Source organism: Monomorium pharaonis, chromosome 3 (assembly GCF_013373865.1).
Source record: "Monomorium pharaonis isolate MP-MQ-018 chromosome 3, ASM1337386v2, whole genome shotgun sequence".
NCBI lineage: Eukaryota > Metazoa > Arthropoda > Insecta > Hymenoptera > Formicidae > Monomorium > Monomorium pharaonis.
Window position 1 is genome coordinate 25,705,771 of NC_050469.1, and position 27,979 is coordinate 25,733,749.

Here is a 27,979-nt window from a genome sequence, read left to right on the forward strand (position 1 = left end):
GTTTTAACGGTAACATAGCGATGAGTGAGAGAAAAAGGAAACAGGATGACGCGATAGGAGAGAAAAAGCCTTCCGCCTCGTCTCAGCTGTCGCGTTTTGCCTCGGCGTTTATTTGTCGTTCTCAAGAAAATTCCTTGAGCTTCGCGAGAGAGACGGAATATAAAGAAGAAATTTCAATTTGTGAGATGTATATCCTGTTATCGTTAGATACGTCATGAAACACGTCTTCTTTATTGTAGAATTGTGAGGGAATTAGGATTAACTGTTCGTGCACCACTTTTGAGAGAATAAAAATGACTTTAATATGAATTAACTGTAGCTCATATAACTTGCGCACAACTGTTCAACGCTTAGCGCTATCTCGACACTCTACGACGTTCTTCTAGTTTTTCTCTCAGCTCACTGTGATTCCCGCACGATTCTATTATACACGCGATCACTCTTTACTCTTCGAATTCTTATTTCACTCTTTCCTCTCTCTGCGTTCTCTCTCTCTCTCTCTCTCTCTCTCTCTACGCGATTCTACGCGATTCTGCGCGAATGCTCTGAACTCTCTGGGCTAGTCTCATTAACTTAAAAAAGTTGGATAAATTTATAAATTGCCAACCGCGAAACTTGAAACTGATCATCTCAAACTAATTTTTTAATTAATTTAATTACGTATTACTCAATACTTACGTATTTATAAATAAATAAATTACAATTTACAAAAATAAACAAAACAGCAGGAAACAAAATAATGCCATCAGTTTTACAGTTGGCAATAATATTCATAAAAGGATTTAGGCTGTCAGTATTGAAAATTTATACGTAACGCGAACGTAACTATAGATTTTCAGTACTGGCATACTTTCAGTTTATATCGGAACGCAGTCGGCCGATTAAATTAATTGGAGTTGGTGAGATCATCTCATCCCCCCCCCCTTCTCTCTCTCTCTCTGCTCTGCTTTGTGTTCTTTCCACACGATCGAGACGTGATGGCAAGTATACATATATCGATGTACATATGCACACTCGCATTGTGCAGCAACTTTCCAGTTCAAAAGAAAAGGTCTTTTCTTTTCAGCTGATTTCTTTCAGCTCTTTGCACCGTTCACCTTTTCCCTTTTTCTCTCTATGTTAAAGAGAAAAAGAAGAACGAACTGTACAATACGTTCAAAAAGCACAAAAGAATATAACAAATAACATCAGCCATCAATGAAATTCGCGCTGCTTGATAAAACAATTAAACTCTTCTGATCAACCGTTCACAGAGTAATATTAATACTTCACGGCAGCATTTCTACGATTCACGTAGAGAGAAAACGTCTTACATTATCATTATTTGTCACGCTCTTGTATTTTAATCCTTTATTATGTATTTGATTTAATTTTCATACATAGATGAAAAAAAATTATCGTTACATTCTTATTTTAATATTATGACCATGTATGATGGAATTTCATTGGATGGAAATTCAAAGATATAGTTTAGTAACTATAATCATGGACTGCGTTAAATACTTGGAGAACTATGCAAAAAGAATTGCTACAATGTGAAGGAAACGGAGCACTATGTCATATCTACTTTGATACAGAAGCTTAAGCTAAAGCTTAAAGGATAATACTTAAGCGTCACAAAAAGATAACGACGTCACAAGCAAAAATTGTATTGAAGAAGTTTTTCGCCAGATAATGATTCCTAAAATGTAGAATTGGTCGCATTGTAAAAGTTTCTTTTCTCAAAAATTATATTGTTTTATAAAATGTTTATTTACAAATTGTTTATTAAATCAACTAAAATTGGACATTTAGAATTTATGGATCAAAAATGAATAATTTGATTTTACTATTTTTGATGAAAGTTTCGATGAAAGTCGTAATTAGTTAAATCTTTTCTAATAAATCAGTCGATTCTTTCCTAGTACTTCTGTTAGTTCTTCGCTAATGATAACACCCTACAAAGCAACTATCTGACTTTCGTAAGCTTTGCCGAAGTTCGAACATACCTGGGACTTTTCCGTGCTTGTGAGGCAGGAGGGGTGCTTCCATTGTTTTGCTGGTATAACTGGGCGAGCTGGTTTGACTGAAACTGTCTGAGGAAACGTTGCTGTCCTGCCGGACGCTGATAGGTTTCGGTACGGGACTCTGACAAATAGCGCTCAGGGGTGGTGGTAGATTCGTCTGTGTTGCTTTTGGCAATTTCTCGAGTTTCTCGCCGCCGACTCGCTCCTTCCTCAAATTATGCTGAAGAATATTCCTTGCCCTCTCCATGTCGTTCTCGTATTTGCTTCGCATTATCGGATGCTGCTCTAAAGCCCTCTGCTCGCCATGGTAACGTTTGTCGAGGTCATGCGGGATTCCCTCCAGGTCCTCGTATCTAAACGCAACGAATTGTGCGTTTGTATTGATTGCGCGGGTTAATCCCACCGTTTCTCGAACGAAAATTATGAAATTCTGTAAGCTGCCATTCGATAAGAAAAAAGCTACCTGTACCTAGGTGGCTTGTCTTTGCTTATCCGTCTCTCCATCTCCTGGCGCCGACGATAATCGTCGTCTTCGTGTAAACGTCTCTCTAGATTTTTCGAGGCTGCCTGCAGCTCCTCGAACTTTGATCGTCGCTCACGGCCGGAAGTTAAAATCGTCGCATACTTCAATTCATCTTTTTGAAAAATCTCCCTTCGCGGTAACGCCATTTCTTCTCTGGGCTTGCTCTCGGACGATTCTTTTTGCTCGCAGCTCTCGGGCTCGTTTTCTTTCGTAAATTTTGACAAATTTTGCTGTCTACATGAACAGAAGAGAAACTTCTTATGAGTTAAAATCACCAAAGTTAAATCACATTACTTCTCACTTATTGATCGAATTCTTCTGAATTATCACAGAAACGTTAGAATTATTATTAATAAGTCTACTGGATCTATCTATTAGTTTATAAATATTAAAAGATGTGGAAGAACATAATATTGAAGATTATTGTTTTTCCCAACGAGCATCGGGATCGAGCAATTAAATTCCCTTGACGAAAACACCAATTGTGTTTAACATAATAATTGAGAATAAAAAGATAGCTCAAATTATTCTACAGTATAGAGTAAATGTGTCCAAAATAAACATAATACATAAACGCTTCCGAAAAGTATTGCCCCGTTATTTCTTTCCACAATATACTATTTAGATTCGAAGATTATACTCTAGAAATTCTAAACGAGAGATAGTTGGACGGTGGAAAACTGTATTGGCGGTTTCAAAAATTCCCGAGTATTCTCGTCTCAGATTCACCGATAATGGAACCTGGACTTACGCTTCGTTTAACGAACCTATCGTGAGCGTAATCGTCTGTAATATCTTGCTGCAGGCTAGTCCGAGCCGACATATGATAAACTTGTGACCGAATGCAACAGCGCACAGCAAAATCCTGCATTCGAGTAGTTTTAACGCTGACTGCTGAAAATAAGTACTCGGCGAGCGTGACGAGATGATTCTATACGTACACGGTGGCAATCATTTGCACGACAATGCGCAACAACCGTTCTCTCGGGAAATATTTTTTCAAAAATTATATAGAATCCCATGTAAATAGCATATTTTTTTATTACCTGTTATGTCGCGATGTTACTGTGCCCTGTTGTTGACGGCCATTCGGATTCTCGAACTTTATCTCAGCGCTTTTAATAATTCTCTCGTGAAGTCGTTTCTCGAGGTCCAAGGAGGCCTTTTGCAACTCTTCAAAGCTCGAATGTTGTGGCAGCTTATGTCTTTCTTGAAAATTCGCTTGCTCGAAGTCAGCCACAAAATCGTTATTTTGCTCGTTCGTTTCCCGCGAGTCCTTTCCGCTATAACTCAGCATGTAATCCTGCAACTCATCGAAATTTCGTATAAATGAGTTCCATCCTGAATAAAATAATAATTTTAGTGCGCTTTAAATCGATTAATTCGTGTTTAAGGTAACAAATCGCGGTACACTGAGAAAAAAATGTTGTTAATTTGACTAAATTTTTCAACTAAATTAAATTTTGTCTTTTCAAGTATTTATATATTTCAATTAACTATATAAATACTTGAGTTAAAATTTGTGCATATAAGTTAAATGTATAAGTTCTTGAACTGACAAAATTTTAATTTAGTTGGAAAATTTTGTCAAATCAACAATTTTTTTTTAGTGTAGATATCAACTTTAATATCACTTAAGAAAAAGAACATACAAGATATCTAATTTTGTCCGTTCTTTCTTCTTCTATTAACGATGGACTATTAGAATATAAATAATATTTAATTTATTTTCGATTCAGTGTCCATATTATTAGAAAATATGTTTTATAACTGCATGAGTATGAGGATATTGCTTTGCACTTCATAACTTGATTAAGGCTCAATTATAGGAAGATTAATAATTATATCATTTTTAGTGGTTTGTTAAGTTTTAAAGAATTTGACTAAAAATAATATAGAGACAGTTAATATCACCTGTGACGCTTGATTCTGATTTCTGAAAGTACCCAAATCTATAAGTTTTTGATTTGTCGAGTCGACATTGTTCCACGAAGCCGGTATTCCTGGTGAAGGTGCGGACGAAGGATCGCTCTTACAAGGAGTTACTTGATTGCTTTGCCTAGTTGTAAGTTGCAATGGTATAGGTTTTTCGTTCTTGCTTCTTTTCGGGATCGCTGGTGGCCTCAGCGGAATCGGAGGTGGTGCTACCTGCACCAAGAATAAAGATTGTTTTTGTTTTTGTGCTCTTCCTACTCTAATTATAGAAAGTACAAGAAGAACTTTTGAAAACTTATTATTTAATAAAAAGTTTAATATTGAAAATTGTATTGGTATTAATTATTACATTGGAGTAGATTGAATAATATAAATTGGAAACTTTGATAAAACAAGTTTCTTATCATTTAAAAATTAAGGATTAAATTATTGTTCTGTCAAATTTAAATCTTTCAAAACTATTTTTCTGTTATTTTAATTCTTGCATTTTTTATTGTATGAGAATGAGAGAGTGTGTGAGACAGACAGAGAGAGAAAGAGAGAGAGAGATACAATTTTTAATAATAGCCTTTCCTTTTGAAAAAAATATTTTCTATTTATCGTACTTCAGTTAAACGGATTCGTAATTTGACGTGGAAACATCACCGTTTCATAATGAGAATTCTCACTGGCAACGAGCTACGTGATTTGCATAAATTGACGTGAAAGTTACGCGCAAAGTTACAACGCTTATCATCATTCGAAGACAAGCATCAAGTTTAACTGCCTTGTTGACACACGTGAAGCAACACGCAAGTTCATTAGTTTCAAACATTTATCGTCGACAAACTCTCTCAAACGTGAATCACGCTTTAATACCTCGAGTACTTTCAATGATTTTAGCATGGCTTTCGAAATTTTGAGTATCATTATAATTCTCGAATTTATGTCGATAAAAAATATTTGTCTACTGATGTTTTAATTAACGTAACGCTTTTATATGCTAAAGAAAAGGTTTAATTTTTAATAATCTAGTTATTGTATATATATAGATATTAAAAATATTTTATATATTTAATATACATATTTAAAGTATTTTTATATTATAAATTTTTCGTGCAAAAGCAGCCAACTATATAACAAAATTTATTATTTATTTAATTAAATTATTTAAAAATAATTTTAATAACTATAAAGGCTCAAAACAAAGATACAAATCGATGAATGTAAATAATAAATGGAAATTTGTATTTATGTTAAAATATGTTATTAATATTATAACAGATTTTATAAAATTAAATTGTTTATTCTTGTCAAATTACATTAAAATTGAACAGAAAAAGAAATATTTTATAAAAATAACTCATTAATACTTGCAATGTTAGTGAATGCCGTGTTGTGTGTGTCCAGTATGTATTAATGTCAGCTGTTGAAGATGTTGTGTACCTATCGCAGCGCCAAATTTTAATTTGTAGATTTTTCTTTTCTGTTAAATCAAGAATTATTATTTAGTTTCAACCCAAAGTTTTTAAATATAAATTAAATTAAACAAATTTAAATATGCGTTTTTTGTACGCATATTGTCCTGTAAATTAAAAAATTAAAACAATTTTATAAAGTTATATTACGCAATGCAATTTAGAAAATAAAACAAACGCAATTTTTTATACGAGTTATCTTTATGGTACTTATATATTTTATGTTTATTTTTCACATAACAATACGCATGTTATTTGCATTCTGTATATTGATGACTGCATTATCATAATGCGACAAATTATCGCAAATAGCATTCTGTGTTTTTACAATCATCTTCTTTTTCATAAATCATCTTTTTTCTTCCTTTTTGGCACAAGATTCTAATTTTGTCGAACAATCTTTCTCATTCACTGATATTAATTCGCAAAGTAGCGGCATACCACTAACTACTGAGCTTTAGTCGTGTGATTTAAGGTGTCGAGATTATGTGGTACGCTAGAATACCGACCATGCGGTAACTTTCCAAACTTACCTGTGTAGGAGGAGATACAAAGTTCGAAAATCCTTTTAGTATCTCTCGCCGTCTCCTTTTCCCCTTAATCATTCCAGTAACTTCCGCTTTAATATCTCTCAATTGTTCGACATATACAACGTTTACATTACAATAGGTAACTGACAGACATGAATATATGCATTAGTAATTAATATTCTTTTAAGACTGAAGGATCGATATAATCAGAGTCGGTTTTAAAGTTTTATTTATTTAAAAATATTAGATTCGCTTTAAATAATATATTGTATAATTCTTGAACAGATTGAAACATTTGGATTTTTTTAATTACATCTCCTTAAACAAATGCATATTACTCGACATTGCTATTGTACATGTATAATAATATTTGACGTTAAGTAATATTTTATAATAAATTATATCTATTTTGTTTTTTAAATTTTGAATGTCTTCTTATATAAAAAATATCAAAAACTTTTATATGTTGCTATAAAATTTATACTTTTTTATATTTTCTACTATGTTGATATAATATAAAATAAACGAAAAATCTATTTTTAAACGCAGTTTTATAGGATTTCAATTTATTTAATTATTTACACAATATAAAAAAAATATGTTAATAATAATAATTATATTAGTAATAACTGTAACGAATGATTTGTGCAAAGCATACTAAGTGAGTTGTTTTATTTGTGAAGTGTGTGTTGTGATTTATTAAATAAGACATTTAATTTTGAATTAAAGAGACACATTTAAAATGAAATAATGTGCTCAAAAATATCTAAACGTAAATAAAATACTAATTTACTAGACTAAATAATTAGAAATAAAATAAAATAAATTTCTTACCGCTGGTGTAGCAGAATGTCGACGTGGTATTGGTGGCGGTATATCATTTCCAGTGCATGGTAGTTCCGGAAGCAGTGATGTTTTGGTTGGTAAGATAACGCTATAAATTCTGTTTTCCCTGTAAAAAGAATTACATTATCTTTGGTTGTTTTTTTCTTGATTTCAATGGATATTAGAAAAGTTATATATTGATTATTAATAATTTATAGCATCTTAATACACTTAGAAATAAACGTAATTAATCTAAAATATAGCAGAAAATTTGGATATATGATTACAATTACAATAAATAATGAAAGTATTTTATTTCACTTATTTCTGCTGTTTTTATTTGCTTTAAAATTGTTGGTCGGTTTGAGTCATCATTTATTCATAGCTGTTTATTACTAAACGTTGTAAAATTTTATATATCAGATAAAATTGTGTAAAATCGAATAGGACTGAAAAAATGCTTATTGGTTTTCGTGAAAAAGATATGTGCTTTTTTTATATGTATATCTTTTCTGTCATGCGTTTATCACAAATTGTGCACGTTAAAACATTACGGAAAGCGATATAATATCGTGTAAAGCGTGTTAACCACAAATATTACGTTTCTCGCCGCAATTGTGTGTAAACGCATAATCGACACTAATTGCTGTTATTATAAGTATAATGAAAACCAATTTCTGGGTTCATCAATGTAAATTGTTTCTCCCGAATTTTCCTCTGTTACAGTTAACATAATGATTAAAAACTTTTTGCAATATTTCTGCATTTATAACATGCTGTTCGCTAAATTTCATTATTTCGAAATATTTAAAAATGATTAAAATGTAAACAAGATAATAAAAAGTACGCAATTAAGAGTTTCGTTTTGCTGAGCACATTTTATTATTCGTGCGATAATCTTTCAGGATTGAGAATTATGATTTATTATTAATAAACAGGTATTATATTACACATATTACATTAATATATTATTATCAATATATATTAACATTTAATACTTTTAATATTAATACTTACATATATTGATATTACTATTATTGTAATCTCCAAAAAAAGTGTTTTTAATGTTATTATAAAATTCCAAACGCGCAAATTGTAATTCAATTTTTAAACTAAAAAATCCATTTTTTAATTGTTTAATAAAAAGATAGAAACATTCTTTTTTGTTATTAACCGTGTAAGTACTAACATTTGCTACTGCTTACGCGTCATAATTAACGATCGTAAGAATTATCATTAGAAGGAATTCAATTAAATGTTAATCTCATCATTAAATGCTTTAAGCGTACATAAAATTTATGCATTACGAAATAATATTATAACCGTTGTAACCGTTGTAAATATTTACTTTACACTGTTTACTATAAAAAAACAGATTAGTTGAAATATTTTTTTCACATTGAGATTATCATTATTATTTATATTGTGTTGCTTCCAAAAAATGAAATTCATTGTGTCCCGATTTAGTTTCTTTGCGATAAAAATTGAAACAGATGTTTTTCAGAATGGCCTTCCTCATTCTTTTCCCATTATAGTTTTGTTTCTATTGTCGTTTTTAACTTTGGTTTTCTTTTTGTTCCGCAAGAGGATTCAGGTCAACTGCAAACCCCGTCTACCGAGTCCGGATTAGCAAAAGCTGTGGCACAGAAGCTAATACCTCAAGTTCGGTCAAAGCTTCGCTATTGACTTCAAGCATACTGTTAACATAGGAACCACTGCATAGCATCGAGAAATCACGAGTTCTCACAGCTTAAGGTATTTAGTAAGTTTATGAACAATTATTTGCGGGGCAAAATATTTTACATTTTAAATTTATAATTTAATGAAGAAAAGAAAAAAGAAAATATAAGTAAGTTACGTATATAATAATATATACATTATATATAGTAAGACACTAATAAATTCAAAGTTGAAAAATTATATTTTTATAAAATGGCAAACGAGATGGCAATCTCTAGGAGATTAAAATAAAATTCCGAGTATTGTATAACACGTTTTACTCTTTCCTGAAATTTTTTAAATTTTATTACATTTTCCATGCAGCAACTGTTATGCAATGATATTTATCTTCTGCGTAGAATAATAGACAATACTAAATTTCAATAGAAATAATGTATTTATGAAAATTAATTTTCAGATGTTTATGTAAGTTGTATTGTTTTTTTTAAATTTGTATTGCAATTCTTTTTTAATTTGTATTGCAAATAACATGCCTTATTTGAAACAAAAATATCAGTTGTGTGTAACAGTAGTTTAAAAGAAATAAATTGAAAAAAAAAAACACTTTCCAGGATTATATATTACTTTGTAAATTTTTATGAGAGAAAAATTAATTATATTAAATCTTTTAAAATTGTTTTCATTGATTTATTAACGCATTGTTCTTTTGCATGTTATTAAATGTCTGCATAACTTTCTCTTTATTAGATACAAGATGCGTATGTTATGACTACAAAACTTTAAACGCGTTTCTAAGTACGAACATGCTATTAGATACTTTTTTATATCACTTTAACATTTATATAAATATTTATCGCATACAAACAGAAAAAAATATGCAAACTTATATAGATATTTTAATTACCGCTCTTCCTAGAACGGATCAATTTAGCGGAAACACTATAACTACAACACGTTTAGCTAGTGACACGACATATTGCGGTATTTCGTTACCACACAATAACGAAGTTTGTATTCCCAGCGAAAGTATACATCATCCGCACACTTGTAGCAACCCGCGGTTCTCGGGTATTAAGCTCGGACTCTCGTATTATTGTAATTAATGCACGGCAAGTTGTTATTTAATTAGTAGAGAGGAAAGTGAGAGAGAGAGAGAGAGAGAGAGAGAGAGAGAGAGAGAGAGAGAGAGAAAAGTAGATGAACACCGCTAACTCGCCGTCTGATTAAATATCCTGCTGCGTTTACACTAAATTAATTACTGACGTGTCGTGGAAAAGTTATACTTTCCACGAAATTCATAGGTCCTTCATTATCGTGACACAAAGCGAAGTCGAAATTATTAGCGAAAAACGAACGGTAAAGCGAATTAAATATAGTACTTTTCAGTTTGTCGTGAATAGAACTATTTCAACTTTTTCAGGTATTACTACATACTTAATATCTAGTATCTAATTATAGGCAAAAACTTTCTTACCTCGGTCGGCGTGTCGGGCTTGTGTCATCATCACACGATTCGGTAGCGGACATGTTGATTTCTGCAACATGCAAAACAAAGATACGTTTTTTAAAGAGACTACAATGCAATACAATACAATCGTAAATATCAATTGTCTACAAGATAAGATGTGAAAGTTTGAAGTAAAATCGTGTCTATAATAATGCGTCACGATGTTTAACGTCATGCTATTAATACGATTTAATCAAATGTAATATATATCTGCGTAATAAATTACAAAATTTCACTCTCAAAATTTGAGTTTTATTAAATTTTACACGACCGAATTCCTTGTAATTCCTTGTAACATTACTACAATTCCAGTGGCTTAATTTTTATGACTAAATATTTTAATATTACTAAAGTTGGCCGCATTCCTCTCAGTTGTATAAAGTAATTTTTATCATTCATTTAACAGATAATTCTTTTGTCGAAAAAAAATATTATATATACAAAAATAATACAATATATATATTGCATTTTTTTAAATGCTTATAAATATATTAAAATATAAATTATAAGAAAATTATCTTAATTATAATTAAATACTATTAGCGCTTTTCTCTATTTACATGTAGAATAGTAATATTGAATTTTTTTTAATATACTTTGAGCGATGTTTTTAACAATATAATTAAGACAAAATAATAAGAATTTTATTAAAAACATTGTTTTATATCCTTTAAAATAATTTAATATACGATTTATGATCTTTTTAAGTATATTAAACAAATTATTCTCTTAAATATAATTCTCAAATTATTTATTAGTGATATATGAAGTATATTTATCATATAAAGAAGCAAAATCTAAAATAATGAAAATTAGTATCTTTATTTTCTCTTGTTTTGCAGTTTTAAATTTCAATTCGAGCAGCAGGTACAAGAGAGTTTAGTCAAATATCATGGAAATGTAGACAGGACAAATCTCTATGCGTTGCAACGTTTGATTCCAGGTGTCGATATGGTATGGATATGTGAACAAAATAATTTATGGTCACCGTTCAGTATGACGAACGGGTCCAATCGTATGCACCGGCATATCGGTTACGCGATATGCGGTTTCAAATCGATATAAATGCGATATCACGTGCACGTGGTCGCTTCGATCGACAAGATTGGCCCTTTAACCAAATGGTCGGTTTGGAAATGATGACAGAGCTTTGGCTCCCTGTGTGTCAAATGAAAGCACTATTCAATTTCCTTTCATGTCTATATATTTCAACGTGCATACATAAGTCCTCTATACCTGGTTAAGAAACCCTTCTCTACCTGATCTGCAACCAATATCCATTTGTACTACCCTTGTTACACACACTTCTGCTTTAAATTCAATCATTCGGCGTCACGTGATTCTCATCTCGATGTTTAGAAAGTAAATTAGAATTTGTTTTTGGAATGAAGAAATGCGCGATATGCTCGACTGCAAATAAATCACATTTTTTTCCTTCACGAGAAATTCAATTCTGCTAAAGTATCCAAAAATTTAATTATATAGATGTAAATCTGAAAATAATTTTTAGTTATCCATGCGTCGGAAGTAGTGCATATATTTGCATAATGTTAAAATTTTAATTAAGCATTATGAACACAAATTATTTAATATTTAGATTGCAAAGTAGAAACGTTTTCGTTAAATTATTAAAATTATGTCTGTGTTTTTTTATGTTTAATTTAAGCAATGCCATTGCTTAATGAATGTATAGTTTGCTACACTGAGAAAAGTATCTGGTGAAATTAACCAGAATTCTAGTTAATCTTACCAGATATTTTTCTCAATATAATTTTTAAAACAAAATTAACAAATTAAAATTAGGAACATAAATAAAAATGTCAATAAAAAGGAAGATTATAAAATGAACGTAATATGGTTGTTGACAAAACTAATGTCAACGGCACATGGTGTTTTCCCAAGCGGTCATCCAAGTACTAACCATGCTCAACGTTGTTTGATTTCATTTATCGGACGAGAACTGGTATTTTAAAACGCGATATGGCTGTCGACGAAAATTATAAAATAATTATTTATAATTATGTATTGTTAAGCAAAATTCATGTTTCTAACAAATATAAATGAAACTATAATGAGATGTAATATCTAAGAGTGGCAATTACGAAAATTTGTCATATGTATATCTACTCAAACGTTTATACATATTCCGAGATCCATCGGATAAAAATATTGAAAAAATTTTTTTCGCAGTACCTAGTATCCTGGATTTTCGATCGAATCTTTAGGACCACCGTCTCTTGCGGCATCAGAGAAAAAAAGGAAAAAAAAAACTTTAATTATCCGGAACCGTTTTATCCGTGTAGCTTTTCATTTCTTATGAAGCTAACTTTGGTTGGAAAGTAATTTTCCCATCGGTGTACGACTGCGTAAACAGGAAAAAAAAAGATCGTCGGAATTCCGTTGAAGGGGTCTCAGCCACTTTTCATTATACAACTACTTTGGCGACCGCTTGCGGAGTCAAGGATATTGCGCGTGAAAAAGCGTTACTTCGGAAATCGGTTTCATCGTGTTTATCTCGACTCGTTCCTTTTTTTCTTTCTGTAGATTTTCTTTTTTCGCTGAACTTTTGCGCTTTCAGACGCTTCAGAATTTTGATTAGATAACTCAGATTTGTCCCTCTACATTTCTACATTGTTCCATTAAATTCTCTTATATCCCGCTATTCGAATCGAGATTTAAAATTAAACAAAAGCTAAGAAATCGACAAAGAATGTGCCAATGGATAAATAGTATTGTTATTTTTCGTAAAATTCGACCTTTTTTGACAGGAAGAGATCCATATCGTGACTTTTATGTTATGAAGGGTTTTTTGCAAATTAAGTTCTAATTAGATGTTAATAATATGATCATACTTGTCGCTCTATTGGACGAGGACATTATTTTAACAGAATTTTCATTTACTTGGTAACATTTAGCGCAAATATCGAAATTGGAAGATATTGAATATCGTGGAGCCATTCTTTAATTTTAATTACTTTTTATAATCTCACGATGAACACAACAGTTGACATGTCTCTTTTCTTCTTCTATCTTTACGAATTTGTTCGCAAAGACATGTGTAAAATCTCGACTGAATGTATTTCAATTTTCCATCAAAATTCTATAATTCGCAATCAATATGGCACGTGCAATATTGAATATTAAATAAAAACATAAATTCTACATTTAATATCGAATAACCGATAACACCGTTCCGTGCTTTCGAAAGTGAAGCGATACGTTATCGCCATATATCTCTTCTTGCAAATTTAATTTTACGCTACTAACGAGGATACGAACGCCTGTGTTTAATGTTTAACTGTATTTACATTGGCTTGCATTTCGATGGAATTGCCGTCGTATGCTACGCGAATAATCGAATAATTTGCAAGTAAAAAAGTATCGTAAGGGCACGTATATGTGGAAAATGTATAGCACGTACATTCACACGCCTTATCATCTCCGTCAAATGGAATACTTCGACAATAGCGAATTGGCAAACAATTCGTTTAATCAGCACTAGTAGCAGCCAATTAATACGGGGCATTCACAGTAAATTTCACTTAAAGGGACAGTTGGTCTAATTAGAAATTCACCTCTCTCTAATGTAACTCCGTTTAATTCACATCCCTCTTACGTGTCTTCCTCGACTTGTGCGCGTGACCTACTATAGGGGTAATTCCTCTATCGATCGTAAAATATATTCGATAGCGCCATATCTGTCGATTTATACGTATTTTTCATATCTTCAATATACCAGCGGTAAAATGGTAATATATTAAAAAATTTATATGTATGTACCTATTGAATTCAATCTGAAATAATTTATTCTCAGAATTTTTATTCTTGCACGTAAGTCGTTTTATTAAAAAGATGCATAATTGGTTTATTATATGAAGATTTAAATTGCTCAGATATCAATTGATATTTTCAATATAATTATTAATTATTATTATTGAAAAAAAAACAGAAAGGTACAATAAAGGATTATACAAATCGGCGCGGAAATTAATACACAAATAGCTTAAATAATATGAACAAATTTAAAGAAGAATATTTGGATTTATACATAATTTGAAAATCAATATATAAGTGAAAAATTCGTCCAAACACGTTTTGACTTACTTAAAGTCATTTTTAACGGAAGTTAGAACAATGTAAAAATTGATATCATAATTAATGGAGTGTGAGAATGTAACAGCCTGAGATCAGTATCGCATGTGCAGTATCATAATCCAAAGGAAGAATCGAATTCCATTAGCCACATCAGTTGGTTAGCCAGATGTATTGAGAATATCTTAGGCCAGAATCTACCGGAGATCGCACTTTCACAATGTATAATATGTTCAAAAGAGATTGATATTGTACAATATTGTATTCGTATTGTTCTGATTTTCATTGAAAAATGACTAAAGTAAATCAAAACGTGTTCGGGCGAATTTTTAATTTATGTGTCAGATTTTTTAATTATGTATATATGCAAAGGTTAAATTAAATTCAAATTTTTTATATAAAATATTTAAATTTCCGATTCATTTTTATTGTACTTTTCTTTACATTTTAAACATTAAGTCCTTTCTTAATTTCTTTTTCATTATTATTGATATATTAAAATTAAATTGCCTTGCACTTTGTATGTTAAAAAGAAAAAGGTAAATGCCGTGAGTAGCATAAATGCAAAATATGTATAAGCATCTTTTGCATACATCTACATAATTATTTTAATGTCACTGAAACGCCCACACTTATCATTAACAATGTAAGGGAGTTGAAACCTTTTTATTTATTATTTAATCCAGTATTTAGTTTACAGACAAATGTGGAGTATCACAAGATTATCATTGCAATCTGTAAATTCTTTCATGCATTTGAGATAGAGATATATTTCTTAAAAGAATTTTATTTGATAAGTATTTTGTATATATATACTATATAATTTTTTAATATTAAATACGTTTGTAAATTAAATTAACTTGTAGAAACATAATTTGTTTACAATTAGATAGTAATCAAAAATTAAGTTTTGTCAAGAAACAATAATTAAATTTTGTTTCTATTAAAGTATATCAAGCCACAAAACTCAATTTGCGGAAAATTTCTTATTTTCAATTGTTTATTAAATATGAGAATATTTTACGAGTTTGATCCGAAATTGATCAAAGAATTTATAAATAAAAGAAAATAATTTCAAACATTTTGTGTAAAAATTCCCCAATAATGTTGTATAAATAGAATACAATATCGTGCCAAAGGGAAACGTGTTACGAAATAGGACTTGGCTCAATCATATCGTACAATAGAAGCCGTCTTAGTGTCGTTTCTTCGCATTCCGTAGATTGAATCAATTTATATCATTGATAATATTGTGCAAAGCTTTCCTTAGATAGAACTTTCGCAAACTCAATTAATTTACTCGGTCTGATAGAACAACGTTTGTACCTGCAATCTTTTTGAAAAATACACTTGCAATGAAAAGTTTCTAAATGAATAATTTATTATCCGAAAATTCATAGAAGAAGAATAAAATATTAAATTGTAAATCAAAATTTGTGTAATATATACTACTACAAAAAAGTTACTATTACACTTCTGAAAAAAAAGGAAATAAAAGAAAGATTATATAAGAATATTAAACCACATAGTTATAAATAATATGCATATCCAAAAATTATAATACTTTTATTACGTATAATATTGAGAAAACAAAATATGTAGTCACTATTGTTTAAACTTCTTTTTATAAAAAGGAACAGAAAAGAATAGATAATAAATGACTAAATAAAAAAGTTAAAATTCTCTCGTTTCTTAATATATTAATAACACCTTAAAACAATTTTAGAAAGAAAAATAAGATAAGACTTGGGTCTGAACTCATAAAAATAATATGTAGAAACGTATATATACTGGATAAATACTAAGAAAGAGAATTTTCAGGAATCTTGTTGTCTAATAATTGGGGTATCTCGAGACAAGGATAGTATTTTGAGACAAGGACGGAAAGTTCTCGAGCCCTTTCAGAAAGCTTACGTAGGGTTTCATTCTTATCCGTTACGTACGAGTTATCATAAAAATGTAACCTCTGAAAAAAGATGAGTTTTATTTTTAAAACTTTATTTAATCATATTTAATCATCCAGCTATAGCTATGGATCCGTTAGTCGAACTTTGTCAAATAAATAAAATGGTTATTGAATCAAGTTACTCAAAAGTTTTTAATGTGGGATATTTTAGATTCGAGAAAAAAGTAGATGTAAAGCATTATTTTTTTATAAAGTTTAAACTCAATTTTTGAGAATTTGTTGCATGTATTTTTTTAACTTCAATAAAAGAGAGAGAGAGAAAGAGAGAGAGAGGAGGGAATACTCTTTGAGTCATCGAGTCATTGAAGATGAAATCTTACTAAAGTGGAAAATTCATTATTCATTAATTAATTTAAAGTAGATCTCAGTTTACAACTTTAATCTGTAATTTTTAATTATTGGAAAAGGTACTAGATGGTAACAAAATATTATGAAAAATAATAACATCGATCTTTACATTAAAAAAAAAATTGCTTTTAAACCTTACAACAGTATTATTATATTTATTTTCCGTTGAATTTTGGGGCAACGTGTATATTTTGGGTTTTCCTTGCGCAGTTCAATATGCAGATCAGCGTTCCATTTTCAATAGATAGAGATACTCTTGATGAAGCGCTTGTAAGCTTCGTGTAAGCGCTTGCAAACGGATCAAGCAGCCTACAACGGAAACAAATAGCTCGCTTCAATCGTTACACTATGAATACATCCGAAATGACGTATAATAGAAATGACCTACAGTAGAAATGACATACAATAGAAAGACAAATACACTATTTCTGATGACCACCTGCCGACGTAGCTACCGTTTATCATAGTTGCGTCACGTTTATATAAATCGCGATTCTTACAAATAAATTCTGTTTGTATTTCGATCGCGTTCGACGCGGCGACGCCCTCGGGTGTCAAACGGGTTTCAAAAACCCGAAATACCGCGACGATCGCTCGGCTCTGTGATCGCGATTTTATCCTGTGGAGGAGTCATCGAAGCGTCTGGTGAAGCTCTACCATCGGCCGAACGAACTACATGTCATTGGCGGCGGAAATTTCGAACGTCCGATAGCTATCTACATGTCCGTTTGTACGCTTGTCCATTTCTCGCGAAAACACACCGTTTATCGATCTTGTAGATATATCGCTGCCGCGTATTTAGCCGCGTATTCAAAATTCATTCAACCGCGGGATTCAGCCTGTGCCTGTACAATATGTATAATATAAAAATCCGACGTATATCTCGCTTTCGCCATCAACCGTTCCTCCTTTTCTCGCGGATCTACTTTATCCGTCCTCCTCCGCTTCTTTTACTCTCTGCTACTCGCCTCCCGCTTGCTTTTCCTCGCGTGCAATCTCTCTACATACGTAAGAATCCTCTTGCCCGGCATTGTGTATAGCAGGACAACGCCGGATCAGAAAATCCGCAAATCCTTCAGCCTTCCCACATATTCGGGGATAATGGCACATAAATGGCTATCGCGTATAATGTCGAAACGATCGAGCCGAAGTTATTGAGCGAGCGGAGTCTGGCAGCGGAGGAGAATTAAACGTCTTAGAAATTGTGGTTCACGAGCGTAATAGCATCGTATTTCGCGAAAGAATTAGAGCAGAGCTGATTGAGAGAAAAACAGCCCGCGCTTGTTGTCGTACCTTACCGCGTAAACTCAATCACAATAATTGCCCTGGCGTGTTTGTAGATAAATCTAGTAATCGTTATAATGACAGAGACAGCAGAGGTATATTATAATAATTGAGAATACTATTAGTGCAAACATATTAGTCGAATCATCTTACGCGCACATGGGTATTCATTTCGCATCAGATATTCGCTGCAAACATGCCAACTGAAAATTGTAATTCGTCAGCAAATAGAAAAATCCGAGTATTCTATTTGGAGACAGAATAAACTGCGCGCGAGCGTTATGACATATACCGAAAATTAAAAAAAAAAAAAAAAAGAAAAAGGACACTCCCGATCATAAATCAATCTGCCATTTCAGTATTCATAGCGCGTAGATTTATACACGACCGTCGGCCATGCGCGAGGACACGTAAATCGGACAACGTGTGACAACTCGTTTCGCTTAAATCATACACGACGGAAACTTGACGTCGGATGTTCATAGTTCATCAGAAAGGAAAGAGGATAGAGAGGAATGGGGGGGGGGGCAATAAAAAGGAAGCAAACGGGAGTTTAGTCGCGGAAATACGTAAGCGACTGAATCAAACGTCTCTTATTAAATTGTTTTCAGGTAAGGTCGTACCGAGCACCCGACACTTAATTCCTCCTCTCGGTCAGAAACCCTCTTGATAACATTGATTTTCTTACCGTAAAGAAAGAGAGAGAAAGAGAGAGAGAGAGACGAGAGCCACGTCGTTTTTCGATTACGTGTTCCTTCCAGGGAAGGAAATGCCCATCGCGAGAAGCTTTACGTTCGCATCTACCTTAAGCGACGGGGAGATTTTTCGAAACAGACAAGCGATTTTGTGGAAGTAACTGGGTTCCATGATTTTTACTTTCAAAGCAAAAGCGGTTTTATTTATGCATGGCACGTTACCGCAAATACAGGGAATATTTTAATAACGTGATAAATTAATTTTTACGTTAACTTCTTGTATATTTAAGATAATTTACTAGACTTCAACAAGTAACATTGTTTGTTTCTGTTCTATCATAAGTCATTTGTTTTGACATCTCAAAAATTATAAAAAAATGTAATAACACAGATATTTAATTGATTCTAAACGTTTTACGAGTTGTACGAATATAGCTTCTTAAAAATCTATATATGCATTTAAGTAAATTGGAAAAAAATATTTTTAGTATTAGTAACAAATAAATTTCTATGTGACGGCAATACATATAATTTTTTTAGTAAAAAAGTACGTTAGGAAATACATTAACTATTGAAAAGGAGGACGTAAAAAATTTGTTATGCCTCATTGCCGTGAAAAGAGATTTTCTTTAAAGCTGTAATATCTTCCCTCCTTCATATCACGCATCATTATTTCATATTCCCCGGTATATCTTGTCAGATGGTCTTCGTCCTGTGCGATCGATACTTTTTTTTACGGTGTGAAAGAAAAAAATCAATGAATTCCAGTGTGTCATCCTCTCGGCGAAAACTCTGGTACATTGCAAGCGTAATTGCGTTTCTCTTGCAGCAACATATATAATGTACAAAGGAGAGACCGTTGAGTGAAACTAAGTATAACATGTCACACTATACCTTTTCCAAAAAAAGAATAAATTATAAAACAAGCTGTACAAAGAAGCATATTGTGTCTCAAATAATGATATTTTCATCCAAATTTCTCAATCTCATCCCAACAAGTCTAGTAAAATTTGACGAATTATCACAAATCATTTTATGGAGCTGCTTTGCATAAGAATAATAATTTATATAATTTTTACTTTAATAGTTTTATAAGGTTTAAATATTATAATATAGACAATTTCAGGAATTCTATATCGCTGTGTGTATAAGAAATAATTAAACGATAAGATTGCGAAGAGTAAAAGATGACTAGTGTAGTTAGAAATAGTATAAAATAGTATGAAATGGTATAAGATCGAAATAAAATAATCATTACAGTTTGTAAAAATTCTATTTCACGGCAAAATTTTATGACTTTGGCTTTTGTCACACGGACGACTGCGTTCAATCTTCGATCTTCCAATCTCACCATCTTTATCCCGAGCGATCGACACTTTTTCCTAACCGCCATAAAAGAAAAACATGTGAAAAAGATAGCGAAAATCCGTCATGTCACCTCGTAAAATTACATCGTGTCGTTGCCAAAGTTACGTTATAAAGGACACCTGCATTATGTGCAATATAAATACATTTAGGAAAATCACACATTAAAGAAAATAATTTCTTCCGTAAAGAGTACATTAATTAAAGTAACTGAAAATATATCATATAATTTCTCAAGAAAGCTTATTTCTTATTTACAACAAATAAGTTATTTTTTATTTAGTCTTATTAATGATTTAGTTGTGTAATGTTTTTCTTCTTCTAACTAAATAAATAAATAAAATTGTTAATAAATAAAGTATTTACGTATATTACTTAATCGTGTCATTTGTTTGATCTTCAATTTGATATCAAGAGATGCTATGATGTTTGTAAAATTTTATTTGTAAATTTCGTGCGGTATCTTTGTCTATTTTCCACTTTAAGAGATAGCGGTATCCCGTTTCTTGGAATATTCAATTAGCGCTTTTGCATTTAATGAAGACGAACGCTCAAGCAGCGTCGGGATAACCGCAAACGTTATCTAGTTACTTGCAGAATTGAATCCTCCTACAGCTGTGATGCGCGTAGGAAATTTCCTTTCATCCGAAGATGTTTGTAACCGAAGCTGCATACATTTTAAACGATCTAATAGTACTTTGCCTGGATATTTTTTACAATAGGTTCTTTACAATTTTTTATAATGCTTATTTATTATCAGTATCGTTATTAAAAATTGACGATTAGTATAATTGAAATATTATTTTTAGCTTCAATTTATGATTTGTTTTTGTTTCAAGTTTAATAATATTCGCATGCAGTTTATACAATTGACAAATATATATATGTAAATGGATATATAGAAACATTATCAAATACTTTGAAATATCCGTTTTGATTGAAAAATAATATTTTTTCTTTTATTTTTGTGTTATTCTGTTCATATATCTGTTTAATATTTAATATTTAACTTTATGATACTAGTGATAATTATGATACTAATGATCTATGAATATTGATTATAAACTGTTTTGTTTGTCTTATTTATTATTAAACTATAAGACACATTTTTGTCAATTGCAATTTCTTGTAATACTTGTAATTTGCAATATGTTAAGTTTATAATTGAAAGTAAATTTTTCAATTTTATATAACTAATGTCAGAAGAGCTTCCCGAAAAAGATGAAAAATGGGCGTAAGGCGCGGGTAATATTCGTTTTATGCTCCTTATATTTTCATTTCGCGCAATATATTACCACGAAAATATGGCAAATTAAATTTTCATTAGAGTCGTTATGTTAAGTCGATAATTTTTTTTAATGTGAAATAATAACTAAATACTGGTCAAAATAATTCAATATTCTTTACCGGTATACATATTAGTGGGTAGAAGAATATTATAAAATAAATTAAAATCAGGTGTATAAAATACATAATTCTAAACAATAAGAAATAAATAAGTTGTAACAGCAATAACAGTTGTTATCTTTAATTTTAATTTATCGTTAATCTAATTTTTAAGAAAACAAAAATAAAATAAATCTCTTTATGTCTTATTATTAAAGATAATTTAATATACATTTTTTATATTTAAAAATTTGTAATGTTTATTTTATAGGATAAATAATTTATTTTTCTATAATATTAAAATTTATTTTATTTTATTTTATTAATAGAATACATGCGAGATGAGTAATGGCGCCTCTGCAGCTTCGTGGTTATAATCAAAATAAAAATAAAGATTGTAAAACCCAAGTATACAGGAGATGCATTCGATATCTTTACAGTACCTTTTATCTAGACACGCATAGTACTCGAGTCGATTGATGAACTATCATTCACTGTATAATAAAGCTTTAATAACTCATAAAAAAATTAATTATCTATTCTCACATCCGGATTTTCGATCATTATTGAGTGGCATTTTTAAAATCATAATGATACATTGAACAAAATAAAAATGTATTGTACAATCCAAATCGATAAATTTTGTAATTGTATAAAATTATATGGAATGTGTAATATAAATTAGAATTTTTTTTTAATTTACTGATTATTAACGAACAAGAATTATATCCCAATATGTTTCAATTTTATTTTTGATAAACTTTTTTTATTATATATTATAAATTTAATATAAATTATTAGATATAGTAATATTCAAAGTAGTATTATATTGGAATGTAATTATGGAACCTATATTAATAATATTTTACGTTGTATGTTTTATACGCAAGAAAACACGAAAATAGTCTTATCTTGGATCAAAATATCTATTTGTACCACTCTTTGCCACTAAACTTATAACGCCATTATAGTCTTTACAGTTACAAATGTAGTTATCCCAAATTAATTTTATTTCATATCTATTATCATTCTGTCACATTATTTGTTATCTTAATGCCATATATTGATTTCTTATATATGATTATATAATAGAGAAAAAACGTAAAATATAGTAATAATAACCAAGATACATTAATTATTACCAATAGAAAAAAATAGTAAACATTATATTATTTTTTATTATAAATTTTTGGAACTTTTTTAAGTATTATTTTTCTTTGAAATAGTTTGCATATACGATTTAATATACTTTTCTATTTAACATATTCGAGAAAGGAATGTGTGAAATATATAGAAATATCAATATTTACCTAAAAAATAAAACAAACTGTATAATTTTGTAAACATTTTTAAAATGATGATTAAGCATTCTATGTATGTATAATATAATTTTAATTACATGTTAATATATATTTTTTAATAATTGGTAATATATATAAATATAAATAAAAACTTATATACACAATACTACTACTACTACTTATTATTTACTAACTTATAATTATTTATAACAGATAATTGTTAGTAAATAAATTAGAAAAATATTATTTATTGTATTACGTCTAATTTTTTAAATATTATTACTAATCTTGTTATTAATTAATTAATAAGTTATTAATGAATATTGTATCTCGATATATGTGTTATCAAAAGGTCGATAATTGTACCTTATTTTATTTAAAAAAAAAACTAATACAAATTTGAATCGAGACTGAAGTAATCTAATAATTTTTATTTCTTAACAATCTTAATTTATTTTTTTTTAAACTCACCTTATACTGTAGACAGTTATAGTCCTCGATCTTTTCTTGATTTTTTCAAGGCAACCTGCATTCGTCTCGTCTTACGAAATCTGTGATCTTGGCATTGTCAATGCGAAAAATTCTTTGCTCCGCGTAACGTAAATTTGTCATTTTGAATATTTCCATTATGGATACGACATTGCAATTTTTAATTGCTTTGTTCCTCGATGGAGAATTAATAGAGCGAATCGTCGAAACGGAAAGTCACGTATCGAATATATGAAATGGAAAATTACGTTGCCGTTGGTTCATTTCTTTTTCAATACCAGAGATTTGTTGAGCCTCGTGGCATTCACCCGGTTGTGCTCTCGCTTATCCTCGTGGTGTTTTCCCTGACGGGGAATCCCTCGTTCGCTTCACATCACGAAAATGACATCCGCAAATATTGTACAGACGCAAGTCGTTCGCTCCGTCTTCTCTTTACGTGGCTCTGATAATCGTCACAATATTGCGGACTGACACGAACTTTACATCGATTATTTATTTTTGAGATCTTCAACGGCCCGACCGTCTTTTCTATCCTCGTGTTACGACAGGTACGAATGCTCCCAGCTCGATGTACTTACAAATTATTCCGCCACCAAGACGCGCCGGAGGAATCTTCGCCCGGGAGGGACTCCCTCGTTGTTAACACGCGTTGTAAGATGTAAGAAACGGGGATAAACTTCTAGAGCACACGTGGAGCGAACGTGCGTACTACGTGCGTGGGTGGTAGCGTACTACTGAGTTTCACGTTCGCGAAAAGCCAATCCCGACCCATCCCCACCGCGTCGCATCCTAGGCACCCTTCCAGGTCCTCTAGCATCCTCTTTGCCTCCCCGTTTTACCACCCAGGACTCGCGCACAGGCAGTCTTCTCTCTCTCTCTCTCTCTCTCTCTCTCTCTCTCTCTCTCTCTCTCTCTCTCTCTCTCTCTCTCTCTCTCTCTTCTTTTTTTCTGTATCTTTATCTATCTATCTATCTATCTATCTGTCTGTCTATCTATCTATCTATCTATCTATCTATCTATCTATCTATCTATCTATCTATCTATCTATCTATCTATCTATCTATCTATCTATCTATCTATCTATCTATCTATCACTCTCTTTTTATCTTTTTTCTTTCTTTTCCTCTCTCGGTCGAAAGCAAGCTTGCGCCTCTGCTCGCTTCATCACGACTTCACGGCCTGTCGTTTCGCTTCTCTCCGCCAACAATAACGTTCGCGACAATTTCTTTCACTCATTGGGTTTACCTCACTCGCAGACGGTTTCGCTCGACTGTCCTTTTAGAGAGAGGTAAAATGCCCATCGAGGTAACAGCGGTTTGCCGTACACAGGGTGTCTCAAATCCACCATGCTATTTTCCGTTTATCTTTTCAAGTTAATTCTAAATTTAAAGTCAATTCTTCTTCAACAAGAACACCAGTTCAAAAGTTACGAAACTAGAAATTTTGTAAACGACCTTTTCAAGAATTAAATACTAGAATAAGATAGAGCAAATAAAATTAACAGACCAAGAAAATTAATAGATAAAAAAATATTTAAACATACATTTATTTAAAAAATGTGTGAGATAAATAACTTTCTTGTATCTTTATCATTTTCTTTTTTGTTGCTTGAAGAAGAGCTTCTTTAAAGGATGTACTGGAACATAGAGTGATCATAAGATGCATTCGCTGCAGAAACTTTCTTTTTGAAATGGATATTTTTGTTATACAAACAAATGTTCCGATTTGTCTGGTTGACGTGATGTGAATTGTATTAAAAGGGGAATTTTGTTTTTAAAAACTATTTTGTTGTTAAAAGACTCAGGTCTTCAATGGCTATGAATTGATTGCACACCAGCATATTTTTCCGAATTCTTTTTGGTATACGATCTACTTCAATATTTGCGTTCGATTTTTCCGTTCAATCGTATTTCTAATAAGAAACGAATGATTACTTTACAGTCAACGTCGTCATATTGGAAGGGATCAAACAACATTTGAAGAATCATTCCTTTGTAATCTCTCTTCTATGTCTCTCCTTTATAGATAATATCGCGATTTTTTTTTCTCTTGGCAGTCGCATTGTTTCCATTATTTTGATGTTACGTTCCTTTTATATAAATGCGATAAGATGTTCTGCTTTTAAATCTTCATAATGAGACATTTTATAACAAAAAGACTTGGAAGATCTTACGAGCACAGCAATTAAGTAAATTATTTAATTATCTCGCTGCAATCTAAATTTGAATGAAGCATAATAGAAATGTCATCATGTTCCGCATGAGAACCGATGTAATCTCTAGAAGTATCGGAGTGAAGACGTATGAATATTTTTCTTACGTGGCATCGAGAATTGTATACTTACAAAAATAAGTAATACTAATCGTAAGTTGTTATTTCGCTCATTAAAAATAATCTTACGCCCTCCGAACGTGTAATCGAATAACGTTTATGCAGCTGTAATAAGACAACAATCTTCGCACCCTCGATTTAATCAACCGAGATGATATCAGTTATAATAAAAAAGACCGAGACAAACTTATCAGGACAAAATCACGATTTTTCCCTTCAAAAATTTCGAGGAGTTCCTTCACTAGCTCTCCATTTGTCTTCTTGCTATGTTCAAAACTCTCCATCGATCGTCGCCAAGGTAGAACAATCGTCGTTGATTCCTTATTGAAGAGTTTGAAGGTCGCTGGCGAGATGGGTCATTTACAAGTGGCCGACGATAAGAACCTCTATCATCAGCGGGGCTCCAAGTTTTTCATTCTCCTCGATGACGTTAGGAGCCGATCGGAAACTTCGATAGTTACGGAACTTGATTTACGGATGCAAAGTAGCTTAAGGAGTAATAATGTTGTTCAACGAACTATTACATAATTATAAATATAATCTTCTATCTTTCTATGTCGTCACTTAACTTAATAAAAGTTGGAGTTGGAAGACTTTCTCAAAAGTCACACGTTACATATATATATATATATATATATATATATATATATATAAAATACGCGTTTAAAACTGAGTTTTCTAAATATGCAAACTACATAACTTCGATAGCAATTTTTTGGACCGATAGATATCAGAGGTAAACGTATCGATAGAATTTCGTTGAGGCAGGCATTAGATATAACGGAATTCTTGTATTTTGCGTACACGAGGAAGGATCTCCTAAGTTTCGTGAATGTCTGAAATTTCCTAGCAATCTCGAATATTAACCGCGAACCGAAGCGAATTACCACGGCCGCCGCGCGCCGCCGGCGTCGATTCGAGCCGAAAGATGTTAATACCGGCGTGGAATATTGTGGAAACGAATCTGGGTCATTTTTGTGCGGGACTAGAATTTCGCGTTCTATTAAGCTGTAGTCTATTACGTCCATATGGCTCTTGTAAATCACGAAGGCAGCAGAACTTCTTAGTGTTTCTTTATTTTTCCGACCAACATTTCGACTCGATCTTGGACACGCGGTGTACAAATGCGTTCTTTCCTCGTCCAACTCTCCAACTGTAGCGACTGGCGCGCGAAGTGATATATGTCACCGGCAAGGTCGCCAAATACATGTATCTGCAACAAGAGTTACAAAATTAAAAGTGTTATAAGGAAAGTTTGAAAACTCGCGGAAACTTCCACTTGAGCGGACGTAATATTAACGAACTTGAGATATTTCATGAAGTTGAAATACATAAATTTAAACTCAATGTACAGATGTAGATATTGATTATAAAATATCACAGATATCGTACTTTTCGTATAAGCGTAGTATAACTTTTTGACACACGAAGAGGCAGCCTGTTATATATCTGAAACTCAGCGCTAGTATAACGAGATTACTATCTTTCTCTATATGAAAAATTAACTTCCTCATAATTGGATATGACTCTACGCCCGAGACAATCTTGGAATGGATGATTGATCGAAAACAATAAATCTCGTTGCAGGCCCGAGGGTGCTTCTTGGCTGGGAGAGAGAGAGAGAGAGAGAGGGAGCGAGAGTCGTCGAAAAAAAAAAGTCAGGATAAATGGATAAGAAGAGAACGGTAGGTAAAACGAAAAGAACGAGAGAAAGCGGCGCAGAAAGCAGCGCAGAAAGGACCGAAGACGGACGGCTCGCTCCTGAGTAAGATTTACAAAGCTGAAGGGGAGAAATAAATGTTCGCCGCGCGACAAATAGACCCGAAGCGGAGATACTGTCACCCGGCGCATTTTAAAAGGTACATTATACAGACAACCTAGATTATGTATTACAACGTCGTTTTAATATAATAATACTCAACGCGGGGAATTTCAACGTGGAATTTTGAATATCTCGTTAAATCTTATTTTATTAAATATTCTTTACGTAAATATATACAAGCACATACAGATTGTATACTTGAGATGCAACGCTTTACCATTATCAATAGATAAGCTAGATAATCTAATTAATAATCGTGTACATCTATAATCTTGACCTTTTTTTGGAAAGAAGAAAAAAATGATTTATCAATATCAACGGTTTGAACGCAATTTCTTTGAATATGTAATGAAATCTGAAGTATTATATGGTAATAAAAAAAAAAAAAAATATTGAAAGTTGTATAAATTTGAAAAATATATCTTTTGTCTTACAAT

The 27,979-nt window shown here is 31.5% G+C and overlaps 1 protein-coding gene and 1 long non-coding RNA gene across 4 annotated transcripts in view; one reads left to right on the forward strand and one right to left on the reverse strand.

Moving 5' to 3' along the window:
* The window catches only part of LOC105837206, a 38,731-nt gene extending 14,585 nt beyond the window's left edge, over window positions 1-24,146 (reverse strand). For 2 of the 3 annotated variants that reach the window (XM_036283726.1, XM_012681784.3), the window contains exons 1-7: window positions 23,372-24,146; window positions 10,431-10,491; window positions 7,286-7,403; window positions 4,444-4,677; window positions 3,576-3,832; window positions 2,470-2,763; window positions 1,989-2,359 (exon numbers count right to left, since the gene is read on the reverse strand). In XM_036283726.1, the coding sequence (XP_036139619.1) occupies window positions 1,989-2,359; window positions 2,470-2,763; window positions 3,576-3,832; window positions 4,444-4,677; window positions 7,286-7,403; window positions 10,431-10,483 (1,327 nt within the window). In that variant the 5' untranslated portion in view covers window positions 10,484-10,491; window positions 23,372-24,146. The remainder of the gene's footprint in view (window positions 1-1,988; window positions 2,360-2,469; window positions 2,764-3,575; window positions 3,833-4,443; window positions 4,678-7,285; window positions 7,404-10,430; window positions 10,492-23,371) is intronic. The other variant, XM_012681786.3, reaches the window with a different exon arrangement.
* LOC114255327 overlaps window positions 1-27,940 on the forward strand; it is a 190,696-nt gene extending 162,756 nt beyond the window's left edge. The window contains exons 6-7 of the long non-coding RNA XR_003626617.2: window positions 8,862-9,031; window positions 27,308-27,940. This is a non-coding gene — a long non-coding RNA (uncharacterized LOC114255327). The remainder of the gene's footprint in view (window positions 1-8,861; window positions 9,032-27,307) is intronic.
* The last annotated feature ends 39 nt before the right edge of the window (window positions 27,941-27,979 follow it).